Source organism: Strongylocentrotus purpuratus, unplaced genomic scaffold (genome assembly GCF_000002235.5).
Source record: "Strongylocentrotus purpuratus isolate Spur 01 unplaced genomic scaffold, Spur_5.0 spur5_scaffold_10, whole genome shotgun sequence".
Taxonomy (NCBI): domain Eukaryota; kingdom Metazoa; phylum Echinodermata; class Echinoidea; order Camarodonta; family Strongylocentrotidae; genus Strongylocentrotus; species Strongylocentrotus purpuratus.
In genome coordinates this window covers 22,174,051-22,192,904 of record NW_022145595.1, presented here as the reverse complement: position 1 = coordinate 22,192,904, position 18,854 = coordinate 22,174,051, and the positions used below count along the sequence as shown (strand labels likewise).

General features: G+C 39.3%; 3 protein-coding genes across 3 annotated transcripts; 2 read left to right on the top strand and 1 right to left on the bottom strand.

Moving 5' to 3' along the window:
• Positions 1-1,520: 1,520 nt before the first annotated feature.
• LOC581875 (cytochrome P450 4V2) lies at positions 1,521-16,607 on the bottom strand. The gene is made up of 11 exons (XM_030979775.1): positions 16,244-16,607; positions 15,649-15,767; positions 14,910-14,995; positions 13,220-13,413; positions 12,417-12,486; positions 11,978-12,104; positions 4,367-4,549; positions 3,638-3,740; positions 3,029-3,163; positions 2,386-2,565; positions 1,521-1,768 (listed from the first exon to the last, which is right to left on the bottom strand). Exons 1-11 carry the CDS (start codon positions 16,407-16,409, stop codon positions 1,605-1,607), a joined length of 1,527 nt encoding a protein of 508 aa, XP_030835635.1. The 5' UTR covers positions 16,410-16,607; the 3' UTR covers positions 1,521-1,604.
• LOC115921732 lies at positions 5,955-6,907 on the top strand. The gene is made up of 2 exons (XM_030979774.1): positions 5,955-6,450; positions 6,529-6,907. The coding sequence occupies exon 2, from the start codon at positions 6,568-6,570 to the stop codon at positions 6,874-6,876; it is 309 nt and encodes a 102-aa protein (XP_030835634.1). The 5' UTR covers positions 5,955-6,450; positions 6,529-6,567; the 3' UTR covers positions 6,877-6,907.
• On the top strand, positions 8,511-10,117 carry LOC115921731. The gene is made up of 2 exons (XM_030979773.1): positions 8,511-8,716; positions 9,439-10,117. The coding sequence occupies exon 2, from the start codon at positions 9,441-9,443 to the stop codon at positions 9,801-9,803; it is 363 nt and encodes a 120-aa protein (XP_030835633.1). The 5' UTR covers positions 8,511-8,716; positions 9,439-9,440; the 3' UTR covers positions 9,804-10,117.
• Positions 16,608-18,854: the final 2,247 nt, after the last annotated feature.

Genomic DNA, 18,854 nt, shown 5'->3' with positions numbered 1-18,854 from the left:
ACATATCGAGTTTTGTACACATTGTCAATTTTCTTTACAAGAAGGTATAGCAAAAAGAATAATACAAAGGTAGTTTCAATCAACATAAATACATCCTTGTTTTTAATACCAAATCATCTCATCTTGTGACCAAATTTAAAGTAAACAAATATTGGTTATCATTACATGGCAGCAAAAGATCCTATTCATTAACTTTGGTGTAAGCTATATGCATTCACTCTTTCTTATAATAAACACTTTGTACTTAAAAAAAACTTATCATTTTGCTTGCACAATTCAATCTTATTGTGTAACGAGTATAAGAAAACAACTACAATCTCTGACTGAAAAGTGAAAACGATTATAAAAACTACTATCATAATCATGACACGCCACGTCTAATCAACAACGGGCATGATCTTTTTCACAAAGTACAATGTATAAAGATTAAAGAAACTATATAATTCTTTAAAATATATCATGCTTTAAAAGATTATATGTTATATGGCTGTCGTTTTTCTTTAAAAAAACGCACAAACTGCATTTTCGTTTGTAATAAAATACGATAACATGAGTACCTCTGAATATTTCTTCAATTGCCATAAGAGAAAATACTGTAGTGGTTACATATATATAACATATCGTTCAAACATAAATTATTCACTGTAATTCTATTTTTGTAGACACACTTTTTGTGTTTTGACGCCCAGGAAAAATGAAAAGGGATAGTTTTATAAGATTTTACAGAATTCTATTAGATATCGCAGTCTTGTTGTTTTTATATTCCTTTGAGGTTTTTTTTCCACCAATATTAGTAATAGGATTATTATTATTATTATCATTATTAGTAGTAGTACTAATAGTAGTAGCAGTAGTACATGTAATAGGATCAAATCATTATACAGTGCGTCCCAGAAAAAACGAAACCGAGAATTATCGATGTTTTATCTTAACTTAATCACAATTATAATTAATAAGTGACACATATTTGGAAAGCTTATATCCTCCTCTTTCATTTGATGCAACTCGTATAATCCATATTTCACGCATGAGTGATTAAAATGAAGTTGAAGAGAGGAAAACAAAAAGTCATTTGGCGGACGGTATCTGAATTTCAAAAAGAAAATCACATTTCTAGAAAGTTGAGTTTCTGCCCTCATATGACACCTCAGTCAGGAAAAATGAGCTAGGAATAAAAAAGTTCTGTTTGTTTAAAGTAGTGCTTGCATTTCCATAATTTTATCAAACGAATTCGTTTTCGCTGGCTGTCTGCTGTAGCAGCAAACGGAATTAACAAAATACTTATTAAACTCCGTTTCGTTGACAATCAGCCTTAGACGAAAGACTTCATGCATGGCTGATTGTCTACGAAACGGAGTAAAGTCTGTTGTCAATTCTGCTTGTTGCTACGGCAGGGAGCCAGTGAAAACGAATTCGTATCACATGAGTTGCATCAAATGAAAGAGGAGGATCTAAGCTTTCCAAATATTATGTGTCATTAATTAATTATAATGATGATTTGATCCTACTACATGTACTACTACTACTACTACTACTACTACTACTACTACTACTACTACTACTTCTACGCGCTGGGTTGGCTTTGTTGTCTTGTCCTTGGCAGGCTATTTTCTCCGGCTTAAGTTGACAAGCATGTTGCCTTCTGCGGGTCTTAGGATGAGCTGCCCTGCAGGTTTGGCTTCGTCTATGGTCTGGATCGATTTGATGGAGAATCTTCGGAGAATGCTGGCTAGGATTATTTTGTCCTCCATCATGGCAAATTTCTGACCTGTGTTAATGTTGAAGGTAGAGGTCAAATGGTACAAACTGTTACAAAGGAGTCACGGTAAAACCATTATATCTGCATGTATTTATCTATCCGTCTGTCTGTCTATTTACTAGTAACACGATCACAAATGCGTTCGAGAAATCAACCTATGGAGCCAATTCAAACCTATTCAATAGGTGACGCACAAGACTGTTTTAATTGACCTAGGCTCATTGTTATTGAAGTCTTTGCGATGTGTTCTACCCTCCCCCCTCCCTTTCGTGAGCCAGTCTGTGATAATTGTGCAGGGGACGTCGCTATAAAGATAGGGGATAGGAAGATGAATTTTCCCATTATTGTTGATTTTATAAAATAAATACAAACAAAAATAAACAACTGCGTGCTTCTGTTTTTTTTTCTCTTGCATTTTAAAATCTGAAGATATTATAAAAACATAAACGCAGAAAGTAGATCGATTCCCTATTCTGCTAAGGGCATGCATTCTCGCTTGCCCTTGTTATCGGTCGCTCCACTCCCCTAACTTTCATCCATGTATTACCAGTTCCCCCCCCCCACCCCAAACGAGAAGAAAAATAAAAAGGAAGACATTACTAAACCCTTGCTGGGGTTTGTCTTACCAATGCAGTTTCTTGGCCCAGCTGAAAACGGCACATAGGCGTACGGATGTCTTTCTTCGGCATTCACGGGAAGGAACCGATCCGGGTCAAACCGTTCAGGATTAGGGAATTCGTCCGGGTCTTGGTGAAGGCCGTAGATGCTTAAGGCCACCAGGGTCTCTTTAGGAACCACCTTGCCATCTGATAATTTATTTGATAGAGAGGTAGAAACAGATAAAACGTAACAAAAATACTTTCAGGTTGGTACGTAAACATGGTAATGCTGTACAAGCCTAGCTGTAGATAGGAGCTTCAGGCATTGGGAAGTTGTATCATTGACCAGCAGATGACGTTTTGCATTGTATGGCGCCGTATGTTCGGAACGGGTGAAACAACTTGCGTAGATCTAAGGTACGGATGGGTGGTGGGGATCGGGGGCTACATGGGTCCAATACCTCCAACAGTCCAGGTGCTTTCCCATCGTCCCCCAATTACTTCCTGAATTTTATCCACCGATTATCGAACCACCTGATGATTCAACTCCGCAAAAATCAGCGTCGGAAACGGACATGAAGAATGGGGAAAAAGAAGGGAGCAAATTAAAATGATAATACAAAAAAGTGATAGACGGAACACTGTAAAACTTATCGATAGATGAAATTACCTAACATTATATCCTCATCGAGTTTTCTAAAGATACTGGGGACCGAAGGGATGAGGCGAAGTGTTTCTTTGACGACGCATGTGAGATACTGGAGCCTAGACAGGTCATCTGACGTCACGGGCCGCATGGAGTCACCTGTATGGAAAGTAAAAGAGTAAGATTATGTTAAACATGTATTAAAAGAAAAATTAAAGTAAAACTTTTCAGGAATTAGCCAATTGTAATGCATGGGCCGAAATCGCCTTTAAAACGTTGATGTTAACGTATTACTCCACATCTCTCTGACAAGTAAGCAAACAAACAATTCAGGACCAAGATGCAAAACAGATTGTCATCCCGATTTAAAATAGGCCTAGTTTAATAAGATAAACAATATTTAAAATTTTAAAAAATTACTTTTATACCAAAAAAAAAAAAAAAAAATTGGCGCATTTTAGGGGTAAGCCTTTTATTTCTAGGATAAATTTCTGACTAGGCTATCTGTTTCGAGTGGTTTGTCCTCCTTTTTCGGGAGGAGCGGGGGGGGGGGGCACAGTTTTGCCGAGGGGGCATGTCCCATTGCCCCCTGGATCCGTCCAGCCTCAATAATCTTTGTTTTATTAGACATACCAAAGACCTCGTCTATTTCCATATGTAGTCGTGCCTGTACATCCGGGTGATGGCCGATGAGGAGGATTGCCCAGCCTGCCGCAGCAGCCGTGGTGTCGTGACCCTGTAAAATGAGGGGGGGGGGGGGTAAAAAAAAAAATCCAGCAACATCAGATCAATTTTGTGTTTTAAATAGAGATGTTATCTTGAAATGTGAACTGTTTTAATTGTTATAGGCACCCATTAAGCCATATACAGGCTACCTACATAACATTATCAGCTACCCTTAATGGTAATACGATTGTACCATTGTGTAAAAATCGGTAAAGAAATGCTACTGATTAGAAATAGTAATAGTCCATGTACATATATAGACAGAATTATAATTCCTTTAGAGCTGCCCATGTCCCATTTGATCATGAGCTATATGATTATGACATGACATGAAGAATATAGATGACTGCCCACCGCACAGGGAAATGATCAGACTACGATTACACTAAGTTCTTTATGGGAGAGTCCAAGGTGCTATAAGCCTTGACTGCGATCCATTGGGCTCCCAGTCGTAGAAGAGATTTGGGTCGTAGTCGGATCGTTAGCATGCCGTTGACTCATCGCGCGTTACAGTGACTATCATTTCTTGAACATGCAAGGTATCTGTATTACTACCGTCTATACCAAGGCCAGCCTTCCCTGAAAAAGAAGGAATAACTACAAAGTTCGAACCAAAATGAATTTCATCCTTCTTACTTCAAACATGAACGTGTCTACTTCTTCGCGGATATCACCCAGGGTGAAGCTTGCATCTTCTCGGTGCATCTGAAGAAGAAGATCTAGGAATGCGATTCTCTTACGTGTCCTAGCAACAACATCAACATCATCATCATCCGTGTTAGTGTCTTTTGGAGACTCCTTCAGTCTTTCCTGTATCATCTATATGATAAGTCATGGTAATAAATAATAATTTGGTGATGATAATAATAATAGTTTTATGACGATAAGGTTATTGATAATAAAGGGAAAAATAATACATAACAATATTAACATTATTATTAATACTACTATTCCTACTACTACTACTATTACTACTACTACTACTATTACTACTACTACTACTACTACTACTACTATTACTACTACTACTACTACTAATAATAATAATAATACTCCTAGTACTACTACTACTACTGCTACTACTACTACCACTACTACTACTACCACTACTATTACTACTACTACTACTACTAATAATAATAATAATACTCCTAGTACTACTACTACTACTGCTACTACTACTACCACTACTACTACTACCACTACTACTACCACAGTACTACTATCAATAATAATGATAATAATTATAATAATAATGATAACAATACTAATATCCATAACAATATCAATAACAACAATTATCATGGCTCATTACGTGAAACTTAAATATATTTTACCATGTTATTGTTATTATAGTCCAGGCATAATTTGATATGACCTCCCACTAATTGCAACAGAAAATGTCTCAACTGTTTTGTGCTCTTGAAGGTGTCCATTATAACATACCAAAAGTCTTAAGGAATCCGGGTGGGGGAAAGTGCCATGGCGGCCATTTTTTCAAAATGGCCGCCATGTATAACTACTGTTGTACATTTCTGGGGATTACTTTTTAACAGCACCTCATTTTACCATGCATAAGGTGTCATATGAAAGACAATTACATTTCCTACAAGATGATACCTCATTCAATAGGTTTTGAGATGATTTACTTATCAATTTTAAGCCAAAAGTGTGATTTTTTACCATTTTTTCCAAAAATGTGAATTGCGCCAAAATACATATTTCTCCATATTTATTTGATTATTATGCTAACCAACTTGAAACTTGCTGAAAAACTGTTCAGTATCCTGGTTGATATCATATCCAAATTTCAAGTCTATTACTCTTCAAACTAAAAAGTTATAGCCCTCTAAAGTTGAAAATTTGTTATGAGCTAAAATGGCAAATTAGGTTGCTAAGGGCTATCTTCTCCTTAGCAACGGTAACATATTGGCGTGAGAAATAGAATATATCACAAGAAATTGCTATCACCAAGCAGATGACTACTTTTATAGGAAGTATGATGTCCAACGATGCATTTTCATCCTATTTTAATGATAAATATGGCTTAGTTCCCGTTGCTATGGTAATAATATGCCTAGCAACCGATATCAAACACATATTTTTGTTGTAAATCTAATATTTCCCATATCTCTGCTTCTAAATAACATAGAGTTTTGATTTTAAGTGATAAACATACATTTCCAGGGACACGGAATCAAATTAATTAAATTTTGATGAGCTAAACCTAGCCAAAAAGCCGAAACGGCAGCCATTTTCCAAAATGGCCGCCATAAACCTGATATTTCGCAATATCTCCGCTTCTAAATGACTTAGGGCTTTGATTTTCAGTGCTAAATATACATTTTCTGGGCCCAGGAATCCTTTGAAACACATTTCAATGAGCTAAACCTGATCAAAAAGCATTATTCTGAGGATGTGTCAACTATATACCATGGCATGCCGTATGCCTGATGGACAACGAACATGTATAGGTCATAATTATTCAAGGAAAATATCTTGGAATCCTGTGACGAAAGGAAGGATGCCTGGGCAGGAACAGTCAAAGCCCGTGTCCTCCATGTGCATGACCTTCATGCTGCAGATGCAGTGTACCACCAGGTCTGCAGTGTCTGCAGCAATCATCCCCATGCCATGGAATGTGTTGTTACCATCAAGGGTACGGATGTTGTGGTCTACATTGTCTGCAGCATACTGGACAAACTCCGAACTGAAATCAGGTATGTCTGTTCCATGAGACATACCTGATTTCAGTTCGGAGTTTGTCCAGTATGCTGCAGACAATGCTGTGATGTCAGGTATGTCTGTTCCATGAGACATCACAGCATTATGCTGTGATGTCTCATGGAACAGACATACCTGATTTCAGTTCGGAGTTTGTCCAGTATGCTGCAGACAATGTAGACCACAACATCCGTACCCTTGATGGTAACAACACATTCCATGGCATGGGGATGATTGCTGCCATAACCCCAGCCACCAAGACCAGCAGACCTACCCTCAGGGCGCAGGTCACCTCCAGCGATATCTCCACGGTGGGACGAGTTGCTATCCATTACCACAAAGAAGAGAGCAGCGGTACGACAACACTGGCATACCAGAAGGTGGTCAACATGAAGGCAAAAGGACCCAACAGCAGAACTTGATCTCCTGTGGAAGACATCTGTTATGTTCACCTCACCAAGACCGGCATGGTCTGGACTGATGCAGCTTGTGCATCATGGTGACCACCCCGGGAAATCATCGGTGATGTTTCTCCCAATGATCAACATGAATCCCAGCGATGTCACTTGCATCTATTCCACACTGAAGTTTGTGTGTGAGCATTGACCAACCACTATGGTGGCTAGCCCTCATGATCATCGAGACTGAGCTCATAGGAAGTGTTTTGAATGACATGCTTTTGCGCCTGGGAGGCTTTCACACAGAAATGAGTTTCTTGGGAAGCAATCTACATGTATGCAGATAACGCGGTGGTACACAGGATGTCAAGCAAGGCTATTGCACGATCAATACGAGGACATCTACTTGTTGATGCAGCACGCCTTAATTTTGTCAAACGCACTTGGTGTGCCACTCCCTAAACCATCTGCAGATCCACATGAAGTGGAGGAGACCAATGAGGCAACAGTGTCACCAGATGATGAGCCTACGACAAACGGTACTGGAAACACTGATCTTGATGAAAGTGCTGCCCTCTACAAGAATCTGATGGAAGGTTCTGTGTTTGCAGAGGAGTTCTGCCAAGCTGATGTTTTAACCAGAATCAAGAAGCTCTTCCAGGCCCAAACCGAATCCTTGAAGTCCTCTAGGACCGCCACACTTTGGCTACAGTACATGGAGATGGTTGACATACTACGGAAGTTTATTAGAGCAGAGCGTATTGGAAACTGGGCGCTGCACCTTGAAGCTGTGTCAGAAATGTTGCCCTACCTGGCAGCCTCTGGGCTCAACCTCTACACCAAATCAATCCGCCTCTATGTGCAGCAAATGAGCAAGCTCAAGGATGAACATCCAGATGTGTACCAACGATTCGAAGAAGGGTTCAATGTTGTCAGAAGAAGTGATCGCCTATGGGCTGGTCTGTCCGTAGATCTCACCATCGAACAGGTCCTAATGAGGAGTATGAAGACCAGCGGTGGCCTGACGAGAGGGCGAGGCATGACAGAGCAACAGCGTCTCATATGGCTGCTCTCCATGCCTGCCTGTGCTGAAGTCAACAATGCTATGCAACAGCTCACAGGTGTCAACTATTACACTGGTAAACAAAACAAGGACATGACAAATGCTAGACAAGGAAGTGACATAAAAGACACACATGCAGTTATCAGCTGTCTGAAAGAGAGAACACCCTTCAGCTCAGATCCGGGCTTGCGCAGCATTTCGACAGGGGTACATGCAACCAGCAAAGTCAATGTGGATTCAGCAAAAACTGTTGGAACAGCAATCCTGACCAACATGGATGGACAAATTGCTGCTGACTACACATTCAAGAGGAATGATCAGGCCATCACCTTGGCTTTGAAATCGGCAGTAAAGATTTATGATGAGGCAGTATACAAGTCGATCCCCAGCTGCTTTTCCAGCGACTGACAATTGTTGCAAAAGCTACAGAGGCTCTAGAGTCTGTGTTCAAATATGAGCTGTGCAGTTACCCACCAGATCTGTTTGATTCCACACTGCTGCTCCGACAACCACAGAAGCCAGTGCTAGCAGATGCTATCTGGACACTTCTGACAAAGGATGCACCAGGAATCACAGGCCAAGTCCAATACGTGTTGGATGGTGGGGCACTAGTTCAGCGCATTCCATGGGCACGTGGCTCAACAAACAAATGTATCTGCACGCAATACACAGAGTATATCCCAAAGAAGTATGGACAGGCAACAGTCGTGTTTGATGGATATGATGGTACATCAACAAAGAGCACAGCACACCAAAAACGTGCAAGAGGGAATGCTGGATCAACGGTGACATTTGATGAAGATCAAGCGCGTAGCCAGGATTTCATTTTAGGGGGGGCGGTAGTGAGCACGCAAAGCGTGCGAATCACTTAAAGAACGCGCAAAGCGCGCTCCCTAGGGGGGTGGGTGCAGGGAGGGGGAGTTTCCCCCCTCCCGCGCGAAGCGCGGAAACTTTGAAAGAAGACGATTCGTTGTACCTTTCTCGACTCATAATCCTTGTCTGAATTCAGTCCCTCCCCTCTCTCGCGCGAAGCTTTGACGTTTCATTAAATTATTAGAAAAAGAAGACGATTCGATCGTTTGTACCTCTCTCGACTCTTAATCCTTATCTGTGTTCAGTCCCTCCCCTCTCTCACGCGAAGCTTTGACGTTTCATTAAATTATTAGAGAAAGAAGATGATTCGTTGTACCTTTCTCGACTCTTAATCCTTGTCTGAATTCTGTTCCCCCCCCCCCCTCTCGCGCGAAGCTTTGACGTTTCATTAAATTATTAGAGAAAGAAGACGATTCGTTGTACCTTTCCCGACTCATATTTCTTAATTTGAACTCAGTTTCCCCCTTCCCGCGCGAAGCGCGGAAGCTTTGACGATTCATTATACCGTTCTCGACTCCTTTTCCCTTTTTCTTCCTACGTCCTCTTTCTTTTTTTTTTTCTTCTCTTTCTCTCTCTTTTTTTTTTTGGCCGGCGTTTTGGGGGGGGGGCGACCGCCCCCACCGCCCCCCCTGGCTACGCGCCTGATGAAGATATGCAGGCTACAATGAAGAACAAGACAAATAAGCAGCACTTCATCAACATGCTCAGCACCAAACTATGGGCAAAAAACTGCCAGACACATCATGCTGCAGGTGATGCTGATCTCCTCATAGTGCAGAAAGCAGTGGAGTCTGCAGCCACCACTGATACTGTGCTGATCGGAGATGACACAGATCTACTCATCCTGCTCATCTACCACACCAACCTCGAGTCATGTGACCAGTTCTTCCAACCCGAGCCAAAGAAGAATGTGAAGAAACCGCGTGTCTGGAACATGAAGTCTGTCAAACAGCAGTTAGGCCCCGATGTATCACAGCACATTTTTGTCATGCACGCTCTCCTGGGATGCATGTGATACTACTTCCCGCGTGCATGGCTTTGACAAGGGAGCTTCCCTTCACAAATTCAAAACCTGTGCGCACTTCCGTTAACAAGCAATTGTGTTTGACAGACCGACAGCGTCCACCGATGATGTTGTAGATGGAAGCAGGAGAGAAAGCCTTGGCATGCCTGTACAATGGGAAGCCTGCAGAGTCACTCAACGTGGCGCGACATAAGCGGTTCTGCTAGAAGGTCGCTTCCAGCATTTCTCATGTGCAACCCCAAAGTCTACCGCCCACATCAGCAGCAGCGAAACACCACAGCCTTCGTGTCTACTACCAGGTCCGGCAGTGGAAGGGCATTGCAGCTGATGAGCTACGACCAGATGACTGGGGTTGGCGGAATGGAGGAGTCATGCGCGTACAGACCGACTTGCCACCAGCTCCAGAACAGCTCCTCAAGATGATCCGCTGTAACTGCCAGACAGACTGCAGCAGTCTGAAGTGCACCTGCAAGAAGCAGAGCATAGAGAGCTCAGCTGCATGTAGCAACTGTAGAGGGTCAGAATGCACGAACTCAACCCAAGTTGCATGTGACAGTGATGACAATGAATAGACTTTTTGAGGAAGATTGATGGATCGAAGATGGTAGTCTGAGGCTATGGTAACTACATGCAGTATTATAATAATTATGACCTATACATGTACGTTGTCCATAAGGCATGCGGCATGCCATGATATATAGTTGACACATCCTCAGAATAATGCTTTTTGGTCAGGTTTAGCTTATTGAAATGTGTGTCATTGGATTCCTAGCCCAAGAAAATGTACGTTTTGCACTAAAATTCTAAGCCTTTAGAAGCAAAAATAGTGGGAATTATCAGGTTTATGGCAGCCATTTGGGAAAATGGCTGCCATTTTAGCTTTTTTTGTCAGGTTAAGCTCATTGAAATAATAATAATAATAATAATAATAGCTCGTTCTTATATAGCGCTTCAAAGGATTCCTGGGCCCAGAAAATGTATATTTAGCACTGAAAAACAAAGCCCTAAGTCATTTAGAAGCAGAGATATTGCGAAATATCAGGTTTATGGCGGCCATTTTGGAAAATGGCTGCCGTTTCGGCTTTTTGGCTAGGTTTAGCTCATTAAAATTTAATTAATTTGATTCTTTGTCCCTGAAAATGTATGTTTATCACTTAAAATCAAAACTCTATGTTATTTAGAAGCAGAGATATGGGAAACATTAGATTTACAACAAAAATATGTGTTTTATATCGGTTGCTAGGCATATTATTACCATAGCAACGGGAACTAAGCCATATTTATCATTAAAATAGGATAAAAATGCATCATTGGACATCATACTTCCTATAAAAGTAGTCATCTGCTTGGTGATAGCAGTTTCTCGTGATATATTCTATTTCTCACGCCAATATGTTACCGTTGCTAAGGAGAAGATAGCCCTTAGCAACCAAATTTGCCATTTTAGCTCATAACAAAGTTTCAACTTTAGAGCGCTATAACTTTTTAGTTTGAAGAGTAATAGACTTGAAATTTGGATATGATATCAACCAGGATGCTGAACAGTTTTTCAGCAAGTTTCAAGTCGGTTAGTATAATAATCAAATAAATATAGAGAAATATGTATTTTGGCACAATTCACATTTTTGGAAAAAATGGTAAAAAATCACACTTTTGGCTCAAAATTGGTAATCAAATCATCCCGAAACCTATTGAATGAGGTATCATCTTGTAGGAAATGTAATTGTCTTTCATATGACACCTTATGCATGGTAAAATGAGGTGCTGTTAAAAAGTAATCCCCAGAAATGTACAACAGTAGTTATACATGGCGGCCATTTTGTAAAATGGCCGCCACGGAACTTTCCCCCACCAGGATTCTTTAAGACTTTTGATATGTTATAGAGGACATATTTCTGGGTATAAAACAGTCGACAGACTTTCTGTTGCAATTAGTGGGAGGTTGACCCCTTTTTTTTCACGAAATGCCTGGACTATTACCACAAACCCACAAAATGTGCAAATTGCTGTGGGAACAATAATTGTCCCGGCTCGACACCCATTTACAAAGCTAGTTGTAGCAATATTTCACATTTGCTCTCTCCGACCCCAACACGAAATCTTACTGAAAATTCATTAAAACGTTAACAATATTGATTGTCATGGTAGTGATAAAATAAACTTACTTTGTTGGTTACACCATGAAGGATTTTCAGGGTTTCTTTATGTTCTTTACCGGATTTTAATTTGTCAAAGATGAAGTCGGGCCAGAGCAAGGGATTCTTTCCTCGTATCGTCACCAATTCACTCATTCTGTGAAGTTATGTATGAAGATTATCCACAGCGAGTATAATTGTAAACATGGCAAAGAACATTACTTATATTACTATTCCTACTATTAACTACTGATAATACTGCTGCTACTACTACTACTACATGTACTTCTACGATGATTATTAATTTATATTTTATCATTATTTTCAATAAATGGTATTAAAAAGGTAATTAAAGGGTAAACAATGGTAAATTGATATCAATACCATAGATAAGTCGAAGGAAGAGACGAGAGAACGAATGGTTTAACTACCAGATGTGGCATGTCATCTGGTGGTATTTTTTGTTTACCTTCCAACAGCTTTCACATATTCATTTTCACTATTTTCTTGTGCGTTGGAAGAACGTCCCATCGCGGTAACTGTGGGTAAAATTATATAGAGTATGATTATGATAAACCAAATATTCTCTCTTTCTCTTTGAACATTAATATGTGACAGGAGAATTATATGTTATGACGACTTGGAGTCGCAATTTCATTTTATTTCATTTGGTCGTCCAATATAATTTGTACATGGATATTTGTTTCGCCCAGGGGCCTTTAATTTTCAAGCCTGTGGCTTCCATATCAGCCTCTGCCTTGTTTTGTTCAGTTGTTTAAGAATTGACGGGAAAAATCGCATTATACAATTTTGGTACATTATGGGAAACTTTACGTAATTGTTAGTTATTCATGATCCAAGTCACGCTGTAATTTTATTAATTGTAAGTTTATTCATTTGTTCGTGATTATTAACCATGCCCTGAACTTGACAACATGTTTATATATTTTGTTGTATTTTATGTTTGGAAATGGAAATGAAGTAAACAAAATGAAATAGATAAAAACCGATCAGACATAGTTTTACAAGAACACTTAAGATATAAAACATTGATATTTTCTGTTCTTGATAATACGATATACATAATAATGATTTTCGTTTGGTTATTGCTTGTTTCGTCTCCTTCAACAAGGTAATGTAATTCAGCTGCCATATATTTAGATTCATTTACCATTAGGAAATCGAACCCCAAACCTAACAATTCGTAGAACCTATGGTGCACAAAACCTCGAGACCCCTTTTATTGTGTGCCAAAGACATTTCCTTACTCACTGCATATGATATCCAGTACGCAATAGGCGACGAGCGGGAAAATGTTGACCGTCTCAGATTTCTCTGCAAACTTTTCGAGTTTCTTGACCAAGATCATGCTCTGCTCGTTGAAAACATCCATGAAACTTTGCAGGATGGAGAAATGGAAGGTCGGAGTGAGCATCTTCCGTCGATGAAACCATTTCTGACCCCAGCTGCAGAAAGATTGGTCATGATAGTTATATATAGTCTTCATGGTGATTCGAGGTGGCGCCAAGGCTCAGTGGTAGAACTTAAGTTGTGCTTTAGAATTCGCAAAAAAAAAAAAAAAAAAAAAAAAAAAAATTGGTTCCCCCCCCCAAAAAAAAAAAACATTGTCAATTGTTTTCTTCGATGAGCGAACTAGCTCATTTATGAATTTAATGTTATGATCTGGTGTGTGTTTATCGAAGATATAAAAAACAATCAGTTATTATGAACGCTTCTTCATATATGTTGGGTAGGTACAAGTGGGACGTAAGTCTACTTTGTATTCACATATTCTTCCACGTCGTTTTTGTCTCATTCTAGCAAGCACATTAAACCAATATATTTACTATATTTATAAAAAAAATTATTATCTTGTGTTCTTATCAGGATGGTCACAAGGGTTACACTGTTCTGATATGTCAACGAGGCTCTGTTTACTTATTGTGCCAATTTTCCTCTCGCAGTTCTATGTTCATCTTGTACTTTGATTTTAACAAGTGCGTTCAACTTAAATTAGTTCACGACACTAGGTAACTTTGTATTGGTAACTATATTATCTTTATCGATTTTTTTTTGTAATGGTGGGCAAAGTGACAATACTTTTGGATCAATTGAATGCGTGCCAATTTCCACTCTTTCTTTTAATATATTTTTTGGTCTGCATGATTCAGTATTAGCAAACATGATGCTGAAGTAACAACGAGAGCATTGTGATAATCATTATGTTAGAACTTGTTTGAATAGTGTATTTGATCAAGTGTAATTAGGAAGATTAACACGTAGATATTTGGTTCTCATACAGCTGATGTGTTTAATCACTTAATCAACATAAAATTGAAATATTTACATAATGATTATGTGCCCACTAAAGTGTGTCTACCTATATGGGTGAAGCATCAGAAACCATCTTTGAGATTATCTTGTACTTTTTCTCCCAGTAATTAATTAAATATTTACATACTTACTTTAAAGATAAAGACTAGTTCTGGTCATGCGATTTCATTGTGAAAGAAACCTTGTGGAATCGATCAGAAAAGGTTGATCATCTAGCATATAAGTATTGGTGTGTACTGCAAGGTTCTCGAATCATCAAAATGATAAGAAATTTGGCCCAGTCTTGCTAAAGCTACGAGCACTGTACACAGAAAGATGTATATGGGACTACGCGACACGTGCGCGATATCTATCCGGTCCAGATAGATATAATAATTTACCAAATATATCAATTAGTATAGGCGGTTTCCCGGCCAAATTTGTATCATCACGTATTAGTCAAAACATATTCTTTCACATGATTGGTAATAAGAGCTTCCATTTCATTTTTTGAGAGGGAGGCGTTTCCAAAACTCAGTGGTTCCTGATAAACTAGACATTGTAGATGAAAAACCGTAGCAGTACAGAAATACGCAATTTAGAGGGGGTGGGGGGGGGGGGGGTTAAAAGACAATCAAATAATTCTTACCTTGTTAACAATCCTAACCCAAGCCATGGTTCTATAAACTTATACAGGTATCCTTTCTTGATATGTCGGCTGTTGTTCAGTATCACCTGTGTGTAATAAAGTGAGGGATCTAGTTTGAGAGATAACATTTACATGTTGGGGGGGGGGGTATTGCCTTAGTTACTCTAAGATGCAGTGCACCACTTGATTGGCCCACCAGAGCTAGTGAGTTATTCCAGGGAGGTGGAAATAATTATTTTTAAATGAAATCTCAGGCCACACATTCTTCTTATACCGGTAGTTGTCTTGTAAACATAGGCATGATTTTTCCAATGAGACTGTTGTATCCCAAGACGTTTAAATTTGAAATGTTAGTAAACCGGGCGTCGTTTCACGAAACCGTCACAAGTACAGGTTCACCGACATTCCATTAAAACACGAGTAAATTATAATACGCGCATTTCAATGGGTTGTCGACGAACTTGTTTCGTGAAACGCTGTCCTGGTATATATTGTCTCGGGAGCAGTTTTCGGCTTAACTTTAGAATACCCCATCAATAGGGTTAAATGTACATAAACTTCGGTGATCTAGGGTTAGGTTTAGGATTCGGGTTAGGATTAGGTTTGGTGTCACTTAAGAAACTTCAGTCTTGAAATTTAGCTTCGTTAGTGAAGCGTTAGGTACCCTACGAACGTCTGGTCAATTTTTTGGTGGGGTATTCTAAAGTTGCTCCCAGTTTTCGAACAACCTAAAATTCACCTCAACATGTTTGGCTTTGTAGAGGACGAGTGATGGGACCGGTCCAAGCCACATCCTAATAAGCCCTCCACTCCTCGCCCTGTACTCCTCCATGAGAGTTGTCATGTCAACGAAGAATTCTGGCAAGTTGGAGAAGAAAAGATGAGAAGCAGCAGTACAGGCTGGGTGATTGATTGACTGAATGTAAACTGATGGACTGGTTAATAAATCACCACGAACAATCCAGAGAAAATGATTCTTAAAGAAATGCAAAGAGAGACATTTCTCAATATTGAAATCATTGTAAAGCGTGTTTCACGATGTGAGTATATATTGCAGGTGTTAGGTTAGAAGGATATCATAGAGAGAATGTCCCAGTAGTGGTGGAGGTGGTGGTGGTGGTGGTGGTGGTGGTAGTAGCAGTAGTAGCAGGAGAAGTAGTACGTAGTAATATCAGTAGTAGTAGTATTAGTAGTGGTAGTATAGGGATATCAGCTTTATAAACAGCGATCAGAAATACTGAAAATTGAAATGTGGTCGGTAATGTGTAGGCAAAACAAATTAAACATACTCCTTTTTCAATAGCGTTCAGACAGCATGAAGATCACAATCTTACCCCTTTGATCGCTCTTGAATTCGTGGGCATTGCCTACAAGAGGTAGTGCCGGTGGTCCATCGAACCTGCTGATGAGGACGAAGATACGGATGGCCTTGGCGAGGAGGAATGTCACGACCACGGAGACGAGGATGAGAATGATTGGGAGGACGATACCGTATTCCATGATGTCGAGTACGTGGTCTGTCTAATCACCTCTTATATTATGGAGCTCTGTGTGCTCAAAATTGGATAAAACCAAGATTTTAATAGCAACCTTTTAAGTGACCATTTTCACATTGTAATCAAATTTAATTCATACGTCTTTGTAAAGTACTTCGTTGCGAATTATCACTATGAATATGACGAACAAAGAAAGAGGACAAAATATACAGTTCCTCAGGTAGACAAAGGAATATCCCTTCACTGCTATTATGTAAAAATGTGTAGAACAGGTGAATATGCATATGACACCTGTTCTAAACATTTTTACATAATAGCAGTGAATGGATGTTCCTTACAGTGTGTCCCAGAAAAGACGAACCCGAGAATTATCGATGTTATATTATAACTTAATCGCAATTATAATTAATAAATGACACATATTTGTAAAGCTTAGAACCTCTTCTTTCAGTCAATGCAACTGATATGATGCATATTTCATGCATTAGTGATTCAAAACAATTTGAAGAGAGGGTACCAAAAACCCATTTGGCGAGCAGTATCTGAATTTCAAAAAGAAAATCACAATTCTAAAAGGTTCATTTCCTCCCCTTTCATTATGACACCTCGATCTGGAAAATTGAGCCAGGAATAACAAAGTTCTCTTTGTTTAACGTACTGCTTGCATTTCTATAATTTTATTAAACGGATTCGTTTTTACTGGCTGCCTGCCGTAGCAACAAACATAGTTGACAAAAGACTTCAAGCATGGCTGATCGTGAAGTCTGCATGGAGTCTTTCGTCGGTTTTGTAGTTAGGGCATGCAGACGCTGGAACGGACTCGTTTTTATAAAATAACGGAAATGTGAGCAATACTTTAAACGGAACTTTGTTATTCCTGGCTCCTTTTTCCTGACTGAGGTGTCATATGAAAGGGCAAAAAATGAACTTTCTTGAAATGTGATTTTCTTTTTGAAATTCAGATACCGTTCACCAAATGATTTTTTGGTACCCTTTCTTCGAATTGTTTTTAATCACTCATGTGTGACAAATGCATCATATGAGTTGCATCAAATGAAAAAGGTGGATATGAGCTTTACAAATAAGTGTTATTTATTAATCATAATCTGGAACGCACTGTATATATAGTTAGCAAAAACATGCCTTTTGATTTTGAAGGACGTGTATATAATACTGAACAAACTAATGAGAGGAGGTAATCCTCCACGCACATTCTGGATTCTCTATCAAACATCGTTCATTAATTTTATTTTGATGATTATGATGATGACGTCGTAAGCAGAAGCGGCTGATTTTAGGCTACAATTATATCGAATTCATACTACATGTACCTTCACTTACCGTAGATGGAGATCGAAATCGCCTCAAATTTAAAAATTGAAGACAGAAATGATAAATGAATACCTAGCTACAACAGTCTGTAACAATTCCCTGGTTAAATCCACCTCTTCAATGTTGATTCTTGGTTTGCCGAGTACACCCTGCATGTCGTGCCTTTAGCTATATAGAGAGAACATGGACGTGACAATAACTGTTTATAAGCAGGCGATCAGTTCGGGTACAATGATACATGAATTGATTCTTCGCGCATTTATTGGTCTGTCTTGCACAGGAGGACAAAGTCCATTGTCACTGCCAATTATTCACTAGAGGAAGTATGCACTCACGTGTTGACCATTTGGCTAATTACTAATTGATTGAAAGTCTCGAACTTGTGCCAACAATATTAATCAATTAGGCCTATCATTGAAGAATAAAAAAGAGAGAACGTTTATAAAATGGTACTCTCAGCCCACAGAGTTAGCCTTCGAAAAGATGTTGGTCTCTAATGGCTTCTCCACTCGAAATTTAATCCCCCCTTTCTCTCTCTCGCTTATGTACATGAATGTTGTATAAGTATGTATTTATGTGTATGTTTTAATTCATTGTATTTATATATATATATATATATATATATATATATATATATATTCAGGCGCGTACGTACGCAGGAGGGGGGGGGGGGAGGGGGGAGGGGTTTGGGGTTAACCCCCCCCCCTTGAATTTTTTTATGTGTATGTTTTGGGTATTTGGGGGGGAAACCCCCCCCCCCCCCCAATTTGAGTTTTTTCTTTTCTTTTTTTTTAATTAAAAAAAGGGAAAAAAAGAAAGAAAAAAGTTATGCCAATGGCTGACCTAAAATAGGTGACCCCCCCCCCCCCCCAACCGAACAAAATGTCAAATTTTCAAATTTCGAAACCAAAAAATAAGTATCTTCTTACCCCCCCCCCCCCTTATTCAGCGGCTGGCTGAGTCGTTGCGAAATTTTGGGCCCGATTTTAACCCCCCCCCCCTTGAAAAAATCATGCGTACGCCACTGTTTATATTTGAATTGATGTTGTCCTTTTACGAGTGAAGATAAAGTTGAACATGAATCTGAGAAGTCCCGAGCTCTGTTGTTGAGAGAACT

What these genes read in the sequence shown, in the direction of transcription:
- LOC115921731 (XM_030979773.1), top strand. Translation starts at nt 9,441, where the DNA reads ATGCAGGCTACAATGAAGAACAAGACAAATAAGCAGCACTTCATCAAC.
- LOC581875 (XM_030979775.1), bottom strand. Translation starts at nt 16,409, where the DNA reads ATGGAATACGGTATCGTCCTCCCAATCATTCTCATCCTCGTCTCCGTG. An exon ending in ATTCAAGAGCGATCAAAGGG is followed by an intron (nt 15,768 to 16,243) that starts GTAAGATTGTGA and finishes CCAACTTGCCAG; the next exon opens with AATTCTTCGTTGACATGACA. An exon ending in CGATGAGGATATAATGTTAG is followed by an intron (nt 2,566 to 3,028) that starts GTAATTTCATCT and finishes ATAAATTATCAG; the next exon opens with ATGGCAAGGTGGTTCCTAAA.
- LOC115921732 (XM_030979774.1), top strand. Translation starts at nt 6,568, where the DNA reads ATGTCTCATGGAACAGACATACCTGATTTCAGTTCGGAGTTTGTCCAG.